The sequence below is a fragment of the Chaetura pelagica genome, unplaced genomic scaffold (assembly GCF_000747805.2).
Source record: "Chaetura pelagica isolate M959 unplaced genomic scaffold, ChaPel_1.0 scaffold265, whole genome shotgun sequence".
Lineage (NCBI taxonomy): Eukaryota > Metazoa > Chordata > Aves > Apodiformes > Apodidae > Chaetura > Chaetura pelagica.
In genome coordinates, this window is record NW_009953449.1 from 822,622 (window position 1) to 844,163 (window position 21,542).

At 38.3% G+C, this 21,542-nt stretch overlaps 1 protein-coding gene across 2 annotated transcripts; it reads left to right on the forward strand.

The window, feature by feature from the left end:
- Window positions 1-629: 629 nt before the first annotated feature.
- ZFX (zinc finger protein, X-linked) lies at window positions 630-17,179 on the forward strand. Of its 2 annotated transcripts, XM_009998488.1 has the most exons (7): window positions 630-719; window positions 1,175-1,741; window positions 10,233-10,382; window positions 10,581-10,724; window positions 10,821-10,955; window positions 13,508-13,648; window positions 15,044-17,179. In XM_009998488.1, exons 1-7 carry the CDS (start codon window positions 659-661, stop codon window positions 16,228-16,230), a joined length of 2,385 nt encoding a protein of 794 aa, XP_009996790.1. In that variant the 5' UTR covers window positions 630-658; the 3' UTR covers window positions 16,231-17,179. The 2 variants fall into 2 exon arrangements, with proteins under 2 accessions (XP_009996790.1, XP_009996791.1); XM_009998489.1 differs by lacking the exon at window positions 1,175-1,741 and having other exon boundaries at window positions 659-719.
- The last annotated feature ends 4,363 nt before the right edge of the window (window positions 17,180-21,542 follow it).

Below are 21,542 nucleotides of genomic sequence, written 5' to 3' on the forward strand. Positions count from 1 at the left end.
AAAAGCAAATAGGTATTTTGTCTTGGGGAGAGAGTTTTTAAAATATATACACATCTGGAGTTAGAAAGCATCTGGTGTTCTGTTCTGGAAGCAGTTTACATTGATGATTTCAATTCCTGAAATTACATAAGAGTAACTTCCTCCTGGCTGCACAAGTATGAACACAGGGGGACATCAAAAGCCGTTTGCATGTCAGTTTATTAGCTGTTTACCTTCAGTCTACCTTATTGACCTTTACTGATTTGACAGTGCTCCTTACAATTCAAAAAAGTCTTGAGTCTGAACTTGCCTAGGCTTTGTCTGACTTTGTAAGATTAAGATAAAATAATATTTTCATATCCCTTTATCAGCTTCTTCTGTGTTTTTGGAGCTGTGGAGTTTTGAGAAATGGACCTGGAATGTTGAAGCTCACACTCCTTTTGTTCAGATCCTGGGAGTTTGGGGTTCTAGAGTAGTATTCTGGAATCCAAAACCGGTACCCTGAGTGAAATCTGGTTCATCTTAAAATCCAGAGGTGCCAACTTCTGTTAACTTGTATGCACTTAAAACTCCTACTTTTCAGTGCTCAAGCAGAAGCAACCTTTATAGCATGATACGAGTTAAATAACTTTTCTTCTTTACCTTCTACAGGCACTGTGACTGATGAGAGTTAAAGGCCATGGATGAAGATGGGCTTGAATTGCAGCCACATGAGCCAAATGCGTTTTTTGATCCAACAGGTCTGTCAGGGGATAATATGTAAATAAGAGTGTTCACATTAGATGCTATGGACAGCTTTTATTTATTTTGTCTTTTCTTAAAAGTGCTATTCAGCATCAGTGCCTTTATATAGAGTAGTTGCTTTTGGTTTTTGTTTGTTTTTATTACTCAGAGCAATATGAATGAGTTACTGTTCTGTCAAGTAATAGTTGTTTGGATATTGGGGGAGAGTCTAAAAATTGGTAACCTTTTCCAGGAGACAAAACATTGTCTTAGTTCTGCTAGCACCTACTTGCTTTATGACTTCCCCATGTATCTGCCTGTCTTAGTTGCTTATAATAGGCTGTTAGGCCTGTTTTATAGTAAATTGCATCATAGTGTAAAAGTTGAAGTAAAATAGAAGTAATTTTGATTATTTACCACTTCGTCTGAGTGAGTTTTACAATTTAACCACTATTTAAATTATGTTTTTCAGGAGCTGACGCAGGACATATGGATGGAGATCAAATTGTTGTGGAAGTACAGGAAACAGTGTTCGTTTCAGATGTAGTCGACTCAGATATAACTGTGCATAATTTTGTTCCTGACGATCCAGATTCTGTAGTTATCCAAGATGTCATTGAAGATGTTGTTATTGAGGATGTTCAGTGCCCAGATATCATGGAGGAGCCAGACGTATCTGAAACTGTCATTATTCCTGAGCAAGTGCTGGACACAGACGTAGCCGAAGAGGTTTCTTTGGCTCATTGCACTGTCCCAGATGATGTTTTAGCTTCTGACATAACAGCAGAAGCAATGTCTATACCAGAACATGTACTGACAAGTGAGTCAATGCATGTACCTGAAGTTGGACATGTAGAACATGTAGTTCATGATAATGTCGAAGAAGCAGATATTGTCACCGACACTCTGGGAACAGATGTTGTTTCTGAAGAAGTCTTAGTGGCAGACTGTGCATCAGAGGCAGTGATTGATGCCAATGGAATCCCTGTGGAACATCAAGATGAGAAAGGCAACTGTGAGGATTACCTTATGATTTCCTGTAAGTCTCTGGGTAAAGCTGTCAAAATTCCTATTATATGGGCCTGGGTGGTGCTTGAAACACTTGAGGAAGGGCTTGCAACAGTACCCAAACCAAATTTTCTGTGTTATCTAATGAAATGCAGATCTCAAAAGTGTACTGAAATGGGGGTATTTTTAGGAACCATGTACTGGCTAAAAATTGTAGTGAAGCTAATGGAGAGAAATTCTGGCAAATGCATGTCTGATTATAAATTATTTCTGTAGCATTTTATAGCACATAGACAAAAGATTAAGAATTCTATTAAGCTAGATGCCATACACTTAGTAAGAACTGAAAGAAAGTAAAGGTGACATTGTTTGAAAAACAATTGTTTATTAGTGCAGGTTACTAGGATTACTGCTAAGACATTGAGAAAACAAATTTATTTAATGGAAAAGGGAAAGTAAAAAAACTGAGGTTTGGAAGTCCAAATTACTTAGTTATCCTTGTCTTCTTTTTTGCTAGGCCTCCACCCCTTCCACCTTATTGATGATTAGATACAGGCAACAGTGTGGTTTTCTTGGGTGTTAGGATGTGTTTTCTTCTCTTGATTAAGCAAGGGATGAAGGTGTGCTGACAACAAAAAGAGTAGCTATTGCTGCTTATATCTGAGAAGCAACCTTGGATATCTTAATCTCCTTTAGGAACAGTGGCATAATCCACTTGAATTGTATTTCAAAAGACTTAAAAGTAGAGGGTGGAGAAAATCAGCATATCATCAGTCCCTTTTCTACTGACGATATCCATTTGTGCAAACGAGAGGTTACTCAAGTATGTTCCTTACTATAGTGCTTACTGAGTGCATTACCTAGGAACATCAGTGTCAGTGCTGAACATTTGTTTGTAGTAGAAATATAAAAGCTTTTTAGGGTCGTTGGTTTAATTGCCATTTGAGGCACTTCAATTTTGTCTATCATTAAATAACTCCATTGATGAGGCATACTTAATGCTCTGCTTCAGTTACCTTTTTTTTTCTTTTTTTTCCCCTTTGGACACTTTTGAATTGTATAATGACTTGTTTTAATTTTATATTCTGTACTTATGGATTTTAATGTTGCTTCTCCTTACCTAGGATCACTGCATTTCTTAATTTATCATCTCTTGAGTTCCTTGAATAACCTTGTGCAGCCATGTTTTGAGTTTATATGAGGTACAGTTAATTCTCTATTATCTGGGAAAACAATGACATGGGATAATGCAAAATATTGTAAAATTAATCTGCAAGATCATACTGAGGCAAAATAGATCAGGCATGCTGCTCTCTGAAATAGGATTTATCCAAACTAAAAAATGCACTGTGTGCATTATGGTACAGATGCAGCTTTCTGATTCTGGACCCAAGTAAGATCAGATGAAAGCAGTTAAAATGCTTCTGCACCTGCAACAAAGTGGATAATCCATGTATGGATACTTGAGGCCTGACTGTGTAGAGGCTCTGGTGGTGATCCTTAACCTGTTTCTTATCCTTGACTGTAGCTCTTTAAGATGCTGTTGCTCCTGCCCTCTCTGCAGGGCCACTACCTGTTCCCTGCAGCTTAGTGGTCCTGCCGCAGGGGCAGCAGAATGAGGCTTCTGTGCCTGCAGGAGCATGCTGCAAACTGTGTAAATTCAATTAAGAGGGGTGGGTAGATACGTGTCCCATTCAACCATTGCCAGTGGCTGAATGAAGACAGAATGTCTTAGCAGATGCCATATTGCCTGATCCCTGAAATACCCACCCACCTAGGAAGTCTTCTTAGATGTACCAGTCGTGCTGGTAACTGGCAGAAAACACAGGAGTTTAATTGTTTAGTTGTGCTGGCATATTCTCTGTTTTCAGTCATGTATTTTTATAGTTTCATGCTCTTATTTAATATTAAATGGCTATTGATAGTCTTGCAGTGTACTTTGTTTAGATTCAGAACCTTAAATAAGCCAACATTTAAAACAATCATTATGCTGCAAAACATGCATCCTTTGTGTTTAAAATGTTAAGTCGGCTTTACAGTTCATTTTAAAGGGAAGTTCCCTATTACCACCTGATGTGTTTAGAGCCAGCATAACAAGTTCTTCTGGTTGTGAAGTCAGAGTCTAGTGCGTTTCCATCAAGTAAAGACTTATCTTTCCAAACAGTCTCTTCGCTGTATGGAAAATATTATTTGAATTTATTTCCATATCATTTTTTTTGCATTGGCAGTGTATGTGTTTATTGATCGGTTGTCAGTCTCAGTTCTTCAGTTGAACTTAGTGGCTTTTAAAAGGTATCAGTGTTAGCCTAGTTTTGATTTTTCATGCTAACCTGTAAATTGGTGCTTCATTCTGGCAAACCTCCCTGAACTGCTGGAGCAGATGTTGAAATGCAATTTTGTCTGCCATTACAGTAGCCAAATGTAGTTGCTTCCCAAATCTGGGACATAGCCTGTGTTCTTGAGGATGCTTTTGTCTGTAGTTTTTCATCTAGTCACTTGCAGAACAGGGGATGACACTTTGCATTTCTTTCTGTTGTAGGTTTCTCAGTCTATACTCTTCAGTGGAAGTTATTGGCAAAATCTTTTTGTTGTCTTCATCCTATCTTGTGGCTCTCTTTTTAAGTGTTTCCTTTTTTGTTCCTAGTGAATTGAATCTACCTAGATTCTTCTTAAACTGAGATAATTTTTTTTATCCTGAAAACACCTACTTTGAAATAAGTATTGTACTTTTTTAATACTGTGTTTCTACTACCTTCTTTCCTGGTTTCAGGCTGGTTTGTCTTTTCAAAGAGTACAGTCCCTGTGGGTTTTATTCTGTGACTTTGCTTCAATAAACTCAGTATTTTAATATTTATTTTTCCATCTACATTTAATTTAGCTTCTGCATTGATATGCCTTTGTTGGTTTTTTTTCATTTCCAAGATAGAGCTTTTTGGCACAGCTTATATTATCCTATACTTTTTGATGTGATCACCTTTTTTCTTGAATACTTTGTCTTTGCCCTCAAGGTTCATTTTTTTGTCCATGGTAGATTTGAGGCACTTATGGAAGAGCAGAATTGGATACTTATTCAGCAAAGAATGAAAACTGCTACCAGTTAGTAGCTTTAAGGAGGTTTAATAAATCATTTTTTCTTTCGTATGCCACAACAATCCAGTTCATGAGTTTGATCAGGAAAGGATAAATTTTGTTCCAGCTCACACTGATAGTAATTATTTGGTAGCAAATTTTAAGACTTCAAAAATAATTTCTTTTTAAGTGAAACAGTAATGGTGATATTAGCTAGTGTTTGTCAAAACAACAAAAAAAAGCATTTTTTGATTGCTTTTACTAAGGAAGGTAGGGCCTTACACCTGGCAATAAAATGGAAATGAAGATTTATACTTCTCTGATTTTATTCAATTTGTCAAGTAAGACACATCCTCTGCCAGGAGCTCATTCCTTAAGACAAAAAGTTGTACTCTGATATGCTCTTAAATGGTGATGCACAAAGGTTTGACAAGGAGAGTCTGGGTAGAGAGGGAAGCATAGCCTCACGAAGTTGAAGCTGCAATTTTAGATAGTTGTACAATGTTTGCAAATAAAGGGGCTGTCTTATATCTATCCATATCCTTACTTTGCCTGGAGTTAGACACATCTTTTGATTCTTGTGTCTGAGTGTGAGAACCCAGGGTTCAGGGAGAATAATGGTTGCATCTTTTCTCATCCTTGTTGCATGTTCAAGTTGGAAACAATGGATCTGATCAACAAAGGCATAAAGTTCATGCCTTCTTTATGCTGTCACTTACAGTGAAGAAAGTAAAATGCTTTTATTTGTTTTTTTAGCTTAAATAGATGCTTCCCTCTATTTTGCCAGGGATTCTTAAAAATGCAGGAAATAACATTTTTGTTTCTGTGAGGTGAAGTTTGCTGCTGTTCTTCTTGCATGATCACTGGAGTGGCACGAACAATCCTCTGCTGTATTGCTACCCTGAGGGAAGTTTCAGAAGCATAGGGCACATACTGTTGCTCATGTGTAATGGCAGTGGTATTGAAATCAAAACAGAACAGATTTGTGCTTTTTCACAGGTTAGGAAACCTGCTTTGCCATTCAAGAAAAAACGGAATGGTAAAAATAACTTCTACAGCAAACTAGGAATTCTTTGCTATCAAGTGAAGTAGAAGTAAAATGTTTCTATTCACAGATAACAGAACAAAGTCTGTCTGGGGAATACAGCATGCTTTTAATCTATTTTAGAGAAAACAGAATAGGTAGCAGTGGTCTTTTTCATTAAGAATAATTAAATAGGATTGTTTTGTAAGCAGGCAAGTATCTCATGATACGCATATTTGTAACAGCAAAGAGTATAATTAGGGAACATGAGGTCTGACAGAATAGATTATTCCATAGACAGATTTTAAAATCTGTTGAACTGATGTAGAGACAGACTTTTTCTTAGAATGTCTGTATTATTTTTTTCTGTGTGTTATTTAGCAATGGGCAGTGTGTACGTGAAAAGAGGAATGGTTTCTTAGTGCTTTAGTTTTCTCTTTTACAATCCTTTTTATGTTCCTCATTTAATTCCATGTAAAGGACAAATGATAGGAAAGAATAAATGTAAAAGCTTATAGAAAGAATTTTTAAAAATAAGACAGTTACAGATATTTGCATTTTTTCTAGTTAGGAGTAAAAGACTGCTAGGCTACAAAGTCTGTATACATTAAATAAAAAACAAAAAACAGCTTCTTCATGTATGTGTCATGGTTAAACAAAGATGTGCATACCATTCAAGCAAATGCAGTATCTTGGGCTATTTATGCTTCTATGTGGGGGAACTGGTCTTGGTTGGCTTTTAAATGTTTTTTGTATTATGAAGGCACAGGAGCTTGTTTCTGTTCCAAAAAATCGTCGGTTTTAATAGGAGGGTAAAGACACAGGAGATAATTAATGGTTGGACATTACAGTTTATGGCTTTATATGATTTTTTAAAATTAGATCTAATATTTTCTAGGAGACGAATGTCATTAAGATAGAACACATTAAACAAGCAATCTGTTGTTAATGCTGCCTGCATTATTATTTTTTTTTGCTTTATTTCTTATTCCTTTTCTATATCTTGGTTTCTTTTTGTCATTTTCTTGTACTGTAAATGATAAGTAGAACGTTTTAAAAAGGCTACATCTTTCATGTTGTATAACATCTTTCTCATCTATGCTTTTAGTAAAAATTCAAGCATTATTATATAGAAGCAATTATTCCAACATTGGAAAAGTGCTTATTTTTTATTTTTTTCTTATAACTTATAATATGCAAAGTGTAATTAGTGAAGTCTGAAGAACATCAGCAGACTTAGCCATAGGATGCATTCTTGAAACATACATAAAATAACATCTACAATTTTTGTTCACTCTTTTCCTTCTTTCTTTTTTTAACTTGGAGAATTCATCTGAATTGGCTTGTTTATTGAAGTCAAGCTAGTAGAGAAAAAAAATTATACATAAGAAGTTTTTTGTGTTCTGTTAAATCTAATTAAATTAAGGCACAAGATGTGACAGCATTGGAATAGTGCTAGTCTGAACTAGCATGGGACTTGTGACTAGTTTAATAACTGCCTGCTGTCTACTTGAAAAGAAGTAGTCTCTTGCAATCTTAACTAATGCTACTTTGTGAATTTTGGGGTTGTGAGCGTGTTTTTTGTGATTTCCAAGAGGAACAATGTGATTAGTCATGCATGGTATTTGTGGGATCTCTTGATGGGCTGTGAATTTGAATTAAAATTTCAAATATCATCAGAGTTCCAACTTCGAACATTGATCAGTCAAGTATTTATGAAAATAATTTTCTCTGATTGTGAGACTGAGGTATGTGGAGAATGCAGAAACATAGGGCAAGTATTAAATAGAAATCAGATTTCATAAATGCTGCCAGAGCATCAGTGAATCAGTACGGATAAATGCTTATGTATCCATAGGACAAAATACCATGGAAATGGTGCTTTTTGCAAGAGATAACCATTCTCTTTTGCCTTGTTTGTCTCTTCTGATGTATTTTATTTTACCTTTTTCTTTTCACCCTACCTTTCCTGTTAGCAGTTTGTTAGTATACTGCAAATACTTTTCAAGCCCTTCAGGGACTTCCGTTTTTCAAGTATTACTGCCTGTCAATGTGAATTTTTTTTCTTTTGGATGAGAAAAGTTGGCCTAATATTCCTACACACGAGTTTCTTTACAGTTTAATGGTGCTGATAAAAATATTTAAACCGACTGTTACATTTTGAAAACACTTGAATGTAGAGGGAAGTTGGGGGTAAACAAACTCTAAATTGTATAACAATTTTTAAAAATCTTGTTGTGTAAAAGATGACTTTGAACCTTGGAGAACTTATTTCAAAAAGTAAATGGAGCATATTTTTAAGATCTAGAATTCTTCTGTTGTGTGAATGTTATCAGTGGATGCTTCCATGTAATTATTGAAGTAAAAAAACTGTGTTTTGGTTAAAAGAGCCCAGCCTGTTTCGCACTGGTGCATGTAGATTTGTTTTCTCTTAGATTGCTTCAGCCATCATTTTCCTTCTTTGAATATGTTCCAGCTTCAGTTGAGCTTAGTGGCAGACTTCCCCTTTGGCTTCAGCAGTGTGAAAACAGTCTACATTGATTTGAAAGCCTTCCAAGGCTTCACATGCGTGACAATGGAAACAGCCAAGTTAAAAGGAGAACAACTACATAAATCTAGTGTAGAAATGACAGCAAGTTTTCTTTTTGTCAGAATTCCAGTGATGTTTGATGTTTCCTACATATGCCAAAGAATTCATTAAATCTGCTCAGTAACAATGTACATACCGTGGAGTGGTGTTGTCAACATGGTTCAAAAGAACATCTTATGGTTTTTACTTTTTAAATTCTCTGGGGTTTCAGCTACAAGACGTTATGTTGTCCCGTGACACAAAATCATTTTTAAAACATGGTACTGCTTGGAACGTTCCGTGTGGCGGCCGTTGATCATGAACTTGGCCTAAGACTAATGGTTTTTGTGCAGCTCTTTTTATGTGGAGAGAGATAGACTAATGTATTTCAGTGCTTCATAACTTAATGTTATTAATATTTCTTTGTGAATAATGATGCCTGATTGAGAAATTGTACTTACATACAGTTTATCTAATGTAAAGGCTAATTTATTAACTTCATGGCAGGAAAAAAATAGTAATAAAGTTTTGAGGTTTGTTTTTTTTTTAGGTAGATCTTAAAGTAAATGGAAGAATTGCAGTTAGTGATTAGTAAAGCCATCATTTAGTTAGAAGAGTAATTTAGTGAGTGCCAGTAAAATGAGCATAGGTTATTAAGTATTTTGTATGTGCTAGACATGGTAGTTAAAAATTCCACAGCATTTATGGGACAGTCCTTACACTTCCTTTAGTATAAATTTCATGTTTTGTTGTTTTGAATAAAAGGTAAGCATGGCTCTAAGGGAGCCTTGTCAGCCTCCAAAAGTGACTTTTATGAACAAATTTCAAAAGTATGCCATCATGTTAAGAATTCTTAAATTACGTCAACACTTGAGAAACTCTGGGGGCTTCTGAAGTTGGGAGAGTCTGTGAAGGCCTTGAGATGCCAGATTTGATTTTTGTGAACATGTATTTAGCATTTTTTTCTTGCAAATCCACAGTTGGTAAAGTAAGATGGTTTCTGTGTGCACGTGCCTGTGTAGAGTATGTCTTCAAAATCAGAAATGTGTTCCTCATAAAGCTGGCTGTTAGCCATGTTTATGTGGGAGGCCTAGGCAAGTTGTGGCAGCTCAAACTGAAGCGTGGTGTCAGTGCACCTCTGAAAGGAAGAGAACACAATTAGAGATGAAAGTAAGGAGAGTATATAGGGCTACAGCACAAAATTCAGTGGAAGTCCCTTTCAGTAAGGGCACCATGAACAGTTAGCTGAATAGGTTCACCGGTACTGTAGTTTCAGGGCTGCACTTCAACACTTTGCTCAGCTGTTGAGTGGATGAGGCAAGTGGAGGTTCTTCTCCCTGTAGTTTTCATTCTCTAGTCCACTGAAGAGGCATCAATAATGCCACTTTGCAAGGAGCCAAGTCTGACTGGCAGCACCAGTACTGCCTGCATTAGAGATAGGGTTAAGCAACAGATAATGCTTTTGAGAAAAACAGCTGATTATCTATTAGGGAAGGAGAAAAAGTTAAAACTCAGAATGAGTGAAATTATGCCACAGAACAGGTGCAGTACAATACACAGTTTCTTCCTACCATCATCTTGCTGCAGATCATTATTTCCCTAGTAGTATTGCTTGGTGTGGTGCTCTTGCCTTGGTCATATCACTGCAGCGCTCTTGTAGTTTCCCCTAAAGTAGAAGATATGGCTTGAATTTATTTCTGTCTTTATTGTTGGTGTGTTGAAGGATATGAAAAAAATGTTTATGGGTAGGTGCTTTATCACAACATAATCTGCTTCCAAATTTGAGTAATAAAGTAATGAAGTCTCTTATATATGTCTGTCTGTATATGACTGGATAATTGTAATAACTTGTTTTTGTAGTGGATGATGCTGGTAAGATAGAACATGAAGGTTCTGCTGAAATTACCATGGAAGCAGAGTCAGAAAGTGGCTCATGTAAAGTGGATGGCATTTGTCCAGAAGTCATCAAGGTCTATATATTCAAAGCAGATCCTGGAGAAGATGATTTAGGTAAAATACGCTCATTTTAGAATACTCCAAGCTGACATTTGAAATACTACATAATTAGAGACTGTGATTTCTCTCAAGTCATCTGTAAAAAGTTGTGGGTCTAATTTTGAAAAGTTACAAACTTTCAGTTTTCTGCAGTTTAGCATAAAATATGAACAAAGTGTATTTAAAGTATTTTGCTCTGATTTTCCTAATTAGGTGGCACAGTAGACATAGTGGAGAGTGAACCGGAGAATGACCATGCAGTTGGATTGCTTGAGCAAAATAGCAGTATTCGTATTCCAAGGGAGAAAATGGTTTACATGACTGTAAATGATTCTCAGCACGAAGATGAAGACTTAAGTAAGTAGGTGGCTTTCATTTGGGAACAGGGATTTTCACTTTCAGCAATGCAGTGTTCCTATTAATTTTTTCTTGAATTATTTTTTTTCTTCCTAGATGTTGCAGAAATAACTGATGAGGTTTATATGGAGGTTATTGTAGGAGAGGAGGACGCAGCAGTGGCCCATGAACAGCAAATTGATGACAATGAAATTAAAACTTTCATGCCTATAGCTTGGGCAGCAGCTTATGGTAGGTAATACTCAAAGGATTCCTCTTGGAAACACTGTCTGTAGCCAAGTTGGGGATTGGTTTTTGGAGGGTAGTGGAATATGTGTGCTTTTGTGTTTGTTTTTAAAGGTTTAGTTTAAGAATGGTTTCTTGGCATAATTAGCCTTAAAACTGGGGGGCGGGGGGAGGAAGATGATGTAAAGCAAGCTTCTTTTTATTCCTATTTTAACAGACATTTTCAGTTAAGTTTTTATTATATAGAAGGAGAAGGACATGAGCTTTTGGCTGAAAAATTGCATCTCAAATAAATCTGTCCTTCACAATTTTAGGGCACAGCTGGCTTGGGAGTAGAAGTAGTAAAACTGACTATTTTTTATTTTTGGGGGGGAAAAAAGCAGATGGAGTATGTAAGATTCAGTGTAATGGTGGACAGCAACACTGACCTCTAGCCTGATTTAAATGCTTTCTAGCAGGAACATATAAATATGCAATTTCACTAATGGAAATTATTAACTGATTAACAAAAAAGAAGCTGGAGGGAGACATCGTAAAGTTACAGCAGAAACTTGAGAATATTTCCAGCCTGCAGAACCATGTTTCTTGAATACTAGTATCTGAGAACCAACTTATTCACAAATTGATTTCCAAGATGAACATAAGCTGGTAGACCAAAATCTTGTTTTGGAAATGTTTCTATATCACCCTGTTCTCCTTCTAAAGGTACTTTGAGTAAACAAAGCAGAAGAAATAGTGGAGTAGAAGACAAAACTTAGTTTATATGTCTGCATGATATGGATTGTGGTGATGGCACCAGCAAAAAAATGGCAGGGAAGTGCTGAGAATGCAGATGGGGTCTGGAATCACAGACCTAAGTCAAGGGGGGGCAAGATTTCAGGGACAGCGTGTGCTAGAAGTTGCTTAGGAGATGGGCAGTTTGTGTACTTAGAGCCTTATCTTTGGCCATATACTTGGTGAGCACAGTTCCAGTGGAGAGGAAGGGGCAGAAGCCAGGTTGAGTGGGATTTAAAAATGAAATTAAATTAACTTGAAACAGCAGTTGTAGACTGAACATGCATTCATTTTGGAGGAGGATAAAATTGAGCAGAGTGTATTAAGAACAGAGAGGTGGAATTGAGAATTTAAGAATATGGGAAACTCTGAAATCATTGCACTGTCAGCAGTAAGCAACCTAGCATGCAGGGTGAAAGACAAGGAAGGGAAGATATAATGAAGTATGAAGGCATGACAGTGGCAGAGGTTTGTCATCTGCACTTCTCAGATTTCTACTTAAAGAGGGTTTAAAAGCTGCTAACAGTGGCATCTTAAAATGTTAAATTTGGTTTGTTGCTGCGTTGTAGCAAAGCCCAGTCCCACAGTGCTTTACATTCCATAAAGTTTCTAGTTTTATTTGAATATTAGGAAAACTATGAAGGCTGTTTTATGTTATACTTTAAAAGAACACTTCATGCACTTGCTACAAACTTTCTATGTGTAAGATGTGAAATGTGTTTTTGTTTTCAATGTTTGTCGCTTGCCACATTTGCTGTTCAACAGTTGAGCTGTCATATAGATCAGAATCTACAGGCTCTGCACATGCCTGTTGCTGGCTTTGTGCCTTCCTGTGTTAATCATGAATATTCATTCTCAGCACCCTACAAACGGAACAGCCATTGAGCATCTTGCACTTTCTTCCTCTTCAGTCTTCCTGACTTATGTCCTTTGCTTTCACTTGGAACTGTCACGTCTTATTGATTCAAGTAAATACTTAACCACAACATTTATTATTAAAATTTACATATGCCCTTAAATCTCCAGTGTTAAACTGATTGCAAATAAATGCTATCCTGATTATATAGAGATATATACTTGTGATTTTCATGTTTGTTTTACATCCAGTTATACATTTGTGTGTTAAACATCAAGCTCTGCAAGGAAAATATTGCTTTCTTCTTTCTATTATACAATACTAAGCATGCTTTTTGTTCCCAGTAGAAAGAATTCTTAATCTTTAAAGCATCAGGTGTGCAAATAGTAAATGGTGTACTTTCTGTGCAAGTTTATGGGCTGTTCAGAATGATTATTGGATTGCAGTTCCAGATCTGAAACTTAGTGTGTGAGACGCTTCAGCTAGGTGAATTCAGATGCCCAGCAGGGAGGGAATGTGGGCTCACACATGAATATCTTTCAGGACCAAGAAGAAAATGAGGTGCTGTACATGTTGTGACTGACATTAAAACATGTTTACTGATATTTAACATTTCGGGCATAAGTAGCAACCAAAGAAAGGCAAAACCCACTGAAATTAAGGGAGAGGTCTTTGTGAAAGGGAGTAACATTAATTCCTGTGAATTGTGTACTTCTGTAAAATTAGTTGAACAATGACAATGTTTCCAGGTTCATAATACCAAAATTTGTAACCTACCTACAGAGAAGTTTTGCAGCTCATCCTGCACATTATTATGGTTGGTTCAAATGTCCAGATAATACTTGATCACTTCTTTTGTTGTAGAGTTTGTTGCTCAAATAATCTCTAGAGCGATGGTGGTATGTAACGTTTTAAATTATCTTATTAGGTAATAACAATGATGGCATCGAAAGTCGAAATGGCACTGCAAGTGCTCTTTTGCACATAGATGAGTCAGCTGGACTTGGGAGACTGGCTAAGCAAAAACCAAAGAAAAAAAGGAGACCTGAGTCTAGGCAGTATCAAACAGGTGAGTATTCAGTGGCTGGCACGTACTTGTATTCTAGGCACTTACCCATAAGTGGATGTGCTTTACTGGTAGATTGTGCAATGTCTTGTAAAAAAAAGTTATTATTTTGGAAATTCATTTTTGGACAACACTTCTACATCATAAATGAGGGCATGTTTGATTTTGAAGTTTTTTAATTCGTAGCTGGTTTGGGCTGTGAGGGGTGTTTTAAAGGAAACATCTCTGACAGAAAAAAATCAGTATAATAGCAAAAGGTTAAAAACTATATACTTCACTTGCCACACCAATTTTAATGTTTAATGTAGCTTTTTAAAAGGTGATGTTAGATGAACACTATTCTGTAATAACACTTTTCAAAAACCCTTTTTGTCTTTATTAAAAATACATAGAATAATACATTTCATTATATTAGCTCAATAAGTAACTGGAAAATCTGAACATTTATGTTACAGTAGGTAGTGTAAGTTCTGTACCCTTTAATAGTAATATAAATTGCTTTGATGTTCATGCCAATGTTCTTGCATCTGTAAGAACAGATGTGCGGTTTTGGCATTATTTGGTTTCTGTCTGTTACTGCGTTATGGTCTGGATACTTTATTTGGTCTGACAAAGCTGAATTAGCCTTGCTTAAGTGATTCTGAGTTTTTTTCCAAATTGTGACTGAGCTGTAGGAGTTCTGTTTTGTCTGGCACTGACTTAGTAAACCAGGCAAAGTTTGCTTTTACTGTTTCCAGTTACCTAGTCAGTTCTCCTCTTAAAACATTTTTGGAAAAGAGAGCTTTTTAAAGGCATGCCTACACAAAGTCAGGGTAAACAAATCATGCTGATGAGTGCAAAATGTCTTCTCATTGATTCCTGCTTGATACCTCTTCAGACTGTAACTGTGACAGATGGCACAAGAAGGAGGTGTTAGTTTGGGGACATGTGAATTGTAGTCAGTGGTAGGTGATTAAACTGCCAGATTAATCTTTATCTACAGATCTGTGGAAAGTCAAAAGAGATCATGTGCTCTGCTTACTATGTAATACTTGGTTTAACAAGTTGCCTGCTGTTCCTTGCACCATAATCAGTTTCTGTACTGAAGGTGTGAACTCAAGTCAGAATTCTTCCAAGTAGAATTACTCAAGGTGAAGAACAGCTAGGCAATACTTTGGTTGTTTCCATCAAGACCAGTATTTCCTTTCTCTTAATGATAATAATAATGAATTAAAGTAGTAATTATCTCAGTTTCTTCTACCTAACCCAGTAACAAGCTTGTTTAGTATGTAATACAGTGTATATGTCTGTCTCTGATCTTATTGAACAATTCAGCTGATTGTTAAGGTTGGAATGTGATATTTAATAAAGTGTTGTGTTGTTGTACAGTATTGATTAAGGGTTTTTTGTGTTTTTCAGCAATAATCATTGGCCCTGATGGTCATCCGTTGACAGTCTACCCCTGCATGATTTGCGGAAAGAAATTTAAATCGAGAGGCTTCTTGAAAAGGCACATGAAAAACCACCCGGAACACCTTCTTACGAAGAAGAAATACAGATGCACGGACTGTGATTACACTACGAATAAGAAAATAAGTTTACATAACCACTTGGAGAGTCATAAGCTGACCAACAAAACAGAAAAGCTTATCGAGTGCGATGAGTGTGGGAAAAGCTTCTCCCACCCGGGAACTTTATTTACTCACAAGATGGTGCACAGGGACAAAGGAGTTAATAAAATGCACAAGTGCAAATTCTGCGATTACGAGACAGCAGAACAAGGATTACTGAGTCACCACCTTCTAGCTGTCCACAGCAAGAACTTTCCTCACATTTGCGTGGAGTGTGGCAAAGGGTTCCGCCACCCGTCGGAGCTGAAGAAGCACATGCGGATCCACACTGGTGAAAAGCCCTACCAGTGCCAATACTGCGAATACCGCTCTGCCGACTCTTCCAACTTGAAAACTCATGTAAAGACTAAACACAGTAAGGAAACGCCACTTAAGTGTGATATTTGTTTCCAGACTTTCTCAGATACCAAAGAGCTACAGCAACATACACTTATGCATCAAGAAAGCAAAACACATCAGTGTTTGCATTGTGACCATAAGAGCTCCAACTCGAGTGATCTGAAACGACACATAATCTCGGTCCACACAAAAGACTATCCCCACAAGTGTGATATGTGTGATAAAGGCTTTCATAGGCCTTCGGAACTGAAAAAACACGTGGCGGCTCACAAGGGTAAAAAATTGCACCAATGCAGACATTGTGACTTTAAGATTGCAGATCCCTTCATTCTGAGTCGCCACATACTCTCAGTTCACACAAAGGATCTTCCATTCAGGTGCAAGAGATGTAGAAAGGGCTTTAGGCAGCAGAATGAGCTGAAAAAACACATGAAAACACACAGTGGCAGGAAAGTTTATCAATGCGAGTACTGTGAGTATAGCACTACAGATGCCTCAGGCTTCAAACGGCATGTTATTTCCATTCATACAAAAGATTACCCTCACCGTTGTGAGTACTGCAAGAAAGGGTTCCGAAGGCCTTCAGAGAAGAACCAGCACATTATGCGGCATCATAAAGATGTTGGGCTGCCTTAAAGTCTCTGTCATAGACTTACGGCTGGAATTATAAAAGGAATTTTGCCTGTCAGGCAGTTAGCTTATTTTAAAGCAAATCACCTGCGATCACACACACACAGACACAAAAAAAAACACAACAAAAAAAAACATACTGTGCATTTGATTTGTTGCTGTATAAAAATAGGATTATTGCTTCTAGTTGACTTTTATACCTTTTGTTCAGTAGCGTGTTCTGAATTCTATTCAGTTTGTTTAATAAATGAAGAAAAGATGGCAACAATAAAGTTGCATTTAATAAAGTAAACCCTGTCTCTTAATGAATTTTTCAACCGTAATAGTTTATTTAAGTATATTTATCTTACTGACCTCGTTGATACTCAGTGTCCATGTTAATGCAGTTTTGTCGTGAATTTTAAAAATATGAAATTTCTCTTGGTAAAATTGTCAGAGGTGTGTATACAATGGGAATTTGTGATGTTGAAGATAAAAGTCACTAGGGCCCACCTGATTGTTTTGTTTTGACTATACAGACTTTGTGGCAGGTTAACTATTTTCCATTTGAGGAGTTACGCATCTAGCTTTGTTGCAGAAAACTATTCTGCATTTGAATTTGGGTTTCAGAGATAAAAATTTTCAAGAAAATTGTTTGGGGCATGTGTTATCTTTCTTTGGTGAATTTAAAAGTATGCTCAAATATTTTGTTTATTGTCCAGTGCTTCTTTGTCTTTGAAAGTTTTTGCGTGTTAAAAATGAGTTTGGTTTTATTTTTCAATTTACTTCTGTCTTAATGTTGGAAGCATAAAATACTGTTGTTCCATTTGCAGAGTTAAAATAGATCACAGCTTGTCTGTACGTGCTGGTAAACGTACCTCAGACTTAATGCTCTTGTGTATATTAGTGTTTCTTTGAAAGAACAGTTTATGGTTCAAGTCACATTTTTATTGTGAGTTGTTTTAGAATAAAATTTAAGACCAAGAGGTGCCTCCATTTTGGAAAGGTGATATTTACAGTGAGAGCTTCAGAGGGGGATGGAGTGGAGCAGATGCATTCTTAAGGAGTAGAGGTGTTCTAATGTAGATATCCTTAATAGGAAAGGTAACTTACAACAGTAACAGAACTGGTTCTAAACTGAATGTTTTTCCTGAGCCATTAGCAGCTGTCTTGAGCTGCTGTTTATTAATTAGTACAGTATCCAGAATTAACCCAGTTATTTTAATCTGTTTATAAACAGCTGGGAGAACATTACAATTATTATATGCAATTTTGCCACCTGAAGACTATTATAAAATAGCGCCATATCATTTGTTCATTGTGGCACCAATGTACCAAGCACCAAGTCATGTACCTTAATGACAACTGTGGAGCAAAAAACCCAAACCATTTAATTACATGCCAGATTTGAGGACCCGTCTGTGCTCTCCTTACCCGAATTCCCACCAAAGCCACTGGTTGGCAATGGATTGTAGAATCTGGACCTGTCTGCCTGCCAGCTCAAATAGATTTGTAACCAACAATTCACTAATGGAAAGGGTGCAGAGCCTGGCTCAACATTGCCTCTTGTTTCTGGGCAGGCAAACTCCTATTGAAATCAAACCAGAGTTTTAGTGATGAGTTCAGGTTTGGGGTGACTAAGGGAAGAAGGTTTCCTTTCAGACGTGCATCTTCTAAACCTTTTGTATTTTGTTGTGTTACTGAGCCCTGCTCTACTGCTCATCCCGTCTATTTCACTGTAAGATGAAATACTTGTGTTTAGTTTGCAGTTCGGGACAGTCGAATGCCATGTCACTACCTTTATTGTCTAACGTGTTTTTTTTTCTTACGATGCCTGCCTTACAGTGCCCCCAGGCTTGTCCAACTTATTCTTGTACAATATTGCTACTAACAGGCCGTGAACCTTTAGTGTGTCATACCTAGATGTGCTGCACTGTGCCTTCCTTGAAATCCCCGGGCAAGTCAGTGGATTTCCCACATGGCCGTAGCTGTCTGCCTGTTGCCTACTGATTGCCAAATCACATGCAGTAAAACCCAGTAGAGATTTTCCATTTGCATCTTGCCGAGTATCCTCCTGTGACTTCCCCTCCCCCCTTACATTCAAGCATTTTCTAACTGGAAACATGAAAAGTGTACAAAATCAGCATAAATTCCCAGAGCATCGCCGAGGATTTTAGCCATTTCGAACTTTATTTTTTTAAATAAGCTGAAAGACAAAGAACACAATTTTATACGTTTTCTTTCTCTTACGTAGCCTGGAATCATACACTTTTTTTTTCTTTTTTTCTTTTTTTTTTCCAAGCACAATGTTGAAACTTTTTTTTTTAATAAGGGTTTGGTCAAGTGGATTTTGTAAAATGTATTTGTCTGTATAAAGAGAAAATGAAATTATAGTTATTGTTAATGTACTGACATTAGTTACAGGTTAGTTTTAATTCTTAAAAAATTTGCTTAGCAAATGCTATACAATGGATGTTTCAGTTTAATGTTTAAAAAAGGTACAGATTTTTACAAGGACATAATATAAATTATTGTTCTGTAGAAAATACCCTGTTAAATATTGTATACGTCCTTCCCTCTGTACACTTTGTAAAAAAGACAAAAGAAAAAAACAAAATACATAGAATCATATAGGGATGTGTGACATTATTGTAATTGTGTACTTGATAATAACGTGAAAAAATAAAATTCAAAATATTTTCCTGTTAACGAACGTTCAGTCTATTTGATGCCAGCACTGAGACGAGGTGTTGTTTTGAGGGACACGGTCATTTGCAGCTGTAATGCACTTCAGCTGGTTTTTGTGCTCCTCACTTTACAGCTCATGGCATGAGAGGTGGCTCATCCAACCTCTCATTTGGTTGGAACGTACCTTTACGAGAAAGTCTGCAAAAGTTCAAAGACAAGGAGGGGTGGCAGGTCTTTAAAACCCATTTTAATGCCTGTTTTTTATATGAAAGGATTCATGGCTGTGAAACTTCTTACAATGCTGTCATGTTGTTCTGCAAGGTGTTGAGTGCTACTATGCTGTCCCAAAAAGCCCCCACCCCCTAAACCTCGAGTTGAACAAGGTTTACTGCTGTGATGAAACTCAGTTAATAAAACGTGTCCTGGTGCCTCTTTGGACACCTGACCCCCTGCCTGGGTGGGGTCCCAGCTCCCTTTCCCTCCCACTGGGACGGGTGAGCACTGTGGGGCTCAGGAGGGGCCACCTGGGCTGGGTCTCTGCCTGTCCTGGCAGCCCTGCCCTGGCTCCTGGGCCTGCTCGCTGGCACAGGCTGGCGGAGGGGATGGAGCAGGCTTACGGCTGGTTTTCCCACTGCTCTATAAACGGTTCAGCCCGGTTAAACTGCAGGTGGGACCTAATTTGGTAGCAGTCCATCTGGCACAGGCCATCCTGCTGTGGCAGTGCCTGTGACCTGATGCCAACGCGCTGCCCCTACCCGGCTGGTGACAGAGGTGCTGCTGCGTGTTGCTGCCCTCTGTGCCTGCCTGAGGAGGGAGGAGGTGAAATGTGGAGGCTGCCTGTCTGCTGGCCCAAGCACCATCAGGATGGTTAGTCCCAATTTGTTCACTCCCACTGGATACCTTTAGGAAATGCTGACTCATTCACTCCTCTTCATTCATCATGCAGCCAGACTGGCGTTGGGCAAGCAAGAAGCTGTCACACCGCGTTGCCAGCAATCTGCTTTTGATTTGATTTGTTTCTTTTTTGCTCCGTCTACCTGATCTTTCTCAACCGCTCATCATCAAACTGCACATCGAGTACCAGAAACATTCAGGGCACCAGAGAACAAATACACCCATTTCTGGCTGCTGTGAGGAAAAGCCAGGAGCAGTTACCAGGTCTAGCTCGTGCAGACTAGCAAATCCCACCCTCCCTCTACATCTACCTCCCTTCTTGGATTTCCTGAGCTGTGAAAGCCTCACTGGTAGGCTCTGCTGAAAGCTCCCTGCCCTGCTCAGGTGCCTGCAGCACAGGGGTGATGTCCTTCTCACTGGGACACAGCAGCAAAGGCACCCAGAGCCTGGATGCCAACCTGAGAGCTCTTTGACAGCCTAATTTGCAAGCCAAAAGGCTGCGTTACTCATTAGGAAAAGAAGCAACTGGCTAGCAGCTCACTGCGGTCGCCCTGGCTTACTGAAGGTAGTAATTCAAATTAAATCATATATCATCAACAGGCAACACAATTAATGCACTAACCATAGCGACAAGTACAAAACTGACCAAGGAGGGGGTGACTGGAGCCAATAAGCAGGTCAGCCGGGTGGTCAGGAGCAAAGAAGTAGTTGTCAACATACATAGAAGGCAGGCACGCAAAAAAACGAGGCGGGGAAGTTTGAAGGTTGGGTTGTTTTGGTTTCCTCGAAACACTGATGCAAAAAAAAAAAAAAAAAAAAAGGCAAGCATTTAGATTTAGCTGTTTTTTCTATTCTAAAAGTGGCAGAAGGACCAAAGGAGGCTGGGGATATTTTTTTCTGGACGTCTGGCAATCAAGAGTGCTAGTAACTCTTACGGGCAACGAGCACTTTAAAAACTGCACGCACAGGTGATCTAGAGGCCGTGTAGCATACAGGCTTTTGTAGTATTTACTGTGATCCCACAGAAACTCCACAGATCTGGAAAAACACTGTTGTGCTGAAGACAAAACTTAGGAGGTCATTTCAGCACAAGTGCAGGCTTTATCAGGATAAAGAATTGCTGCCACTAGGACTGAGTAGAGAACCTGAAGGGAACAGGAGAAGAGGTAAATACAATTAACACACCATGTTATAGATACAGGACATAGGCATATGCACTAGCTTTAACAAGCTCATTCAGCACCCAGGCAGTACAGAATCCATAGGCTGAGCCATCCCTGATGTGAAAGCACAACCCGAGCCCCACGTACCACCACCCCTGCTTCCCCACCTGCTCTAGCTCTCACCTCATGTTCTGCTGCTGTGAAACCATTGATTGAGGCTAACTTCAACCAGCTCCACTGTGGAGCCAAGTGTAAGATGTCATAAGCTTCAGGACAGGTGACTCCCATTGAGCGCTCGTCTCGGCTTATCCCCTGGCTGGGGGGGATGCCTGCCCATCCCACTGCCCTGGGATGCCAATGCTCCTGTGCTGGCCAGGGGCTGAGATGCCTGACTGAGCAGCCTGGAGTATCTTTTGAGGAGTCAAGTGCTTGAAATCAGGTTTTTGATTGAAAAACTTACACTCAATCCTCAAAGCCCAAAAGTCACCAGAGAGCACCAGCCCTGATGAGGTCATTGCCAACGGGGACCAAAGAGATGTTAGTGTCTTAGGAAACAGAAAGTCACACAAAGTGCTCATTTTGAGGCTTTTAAAT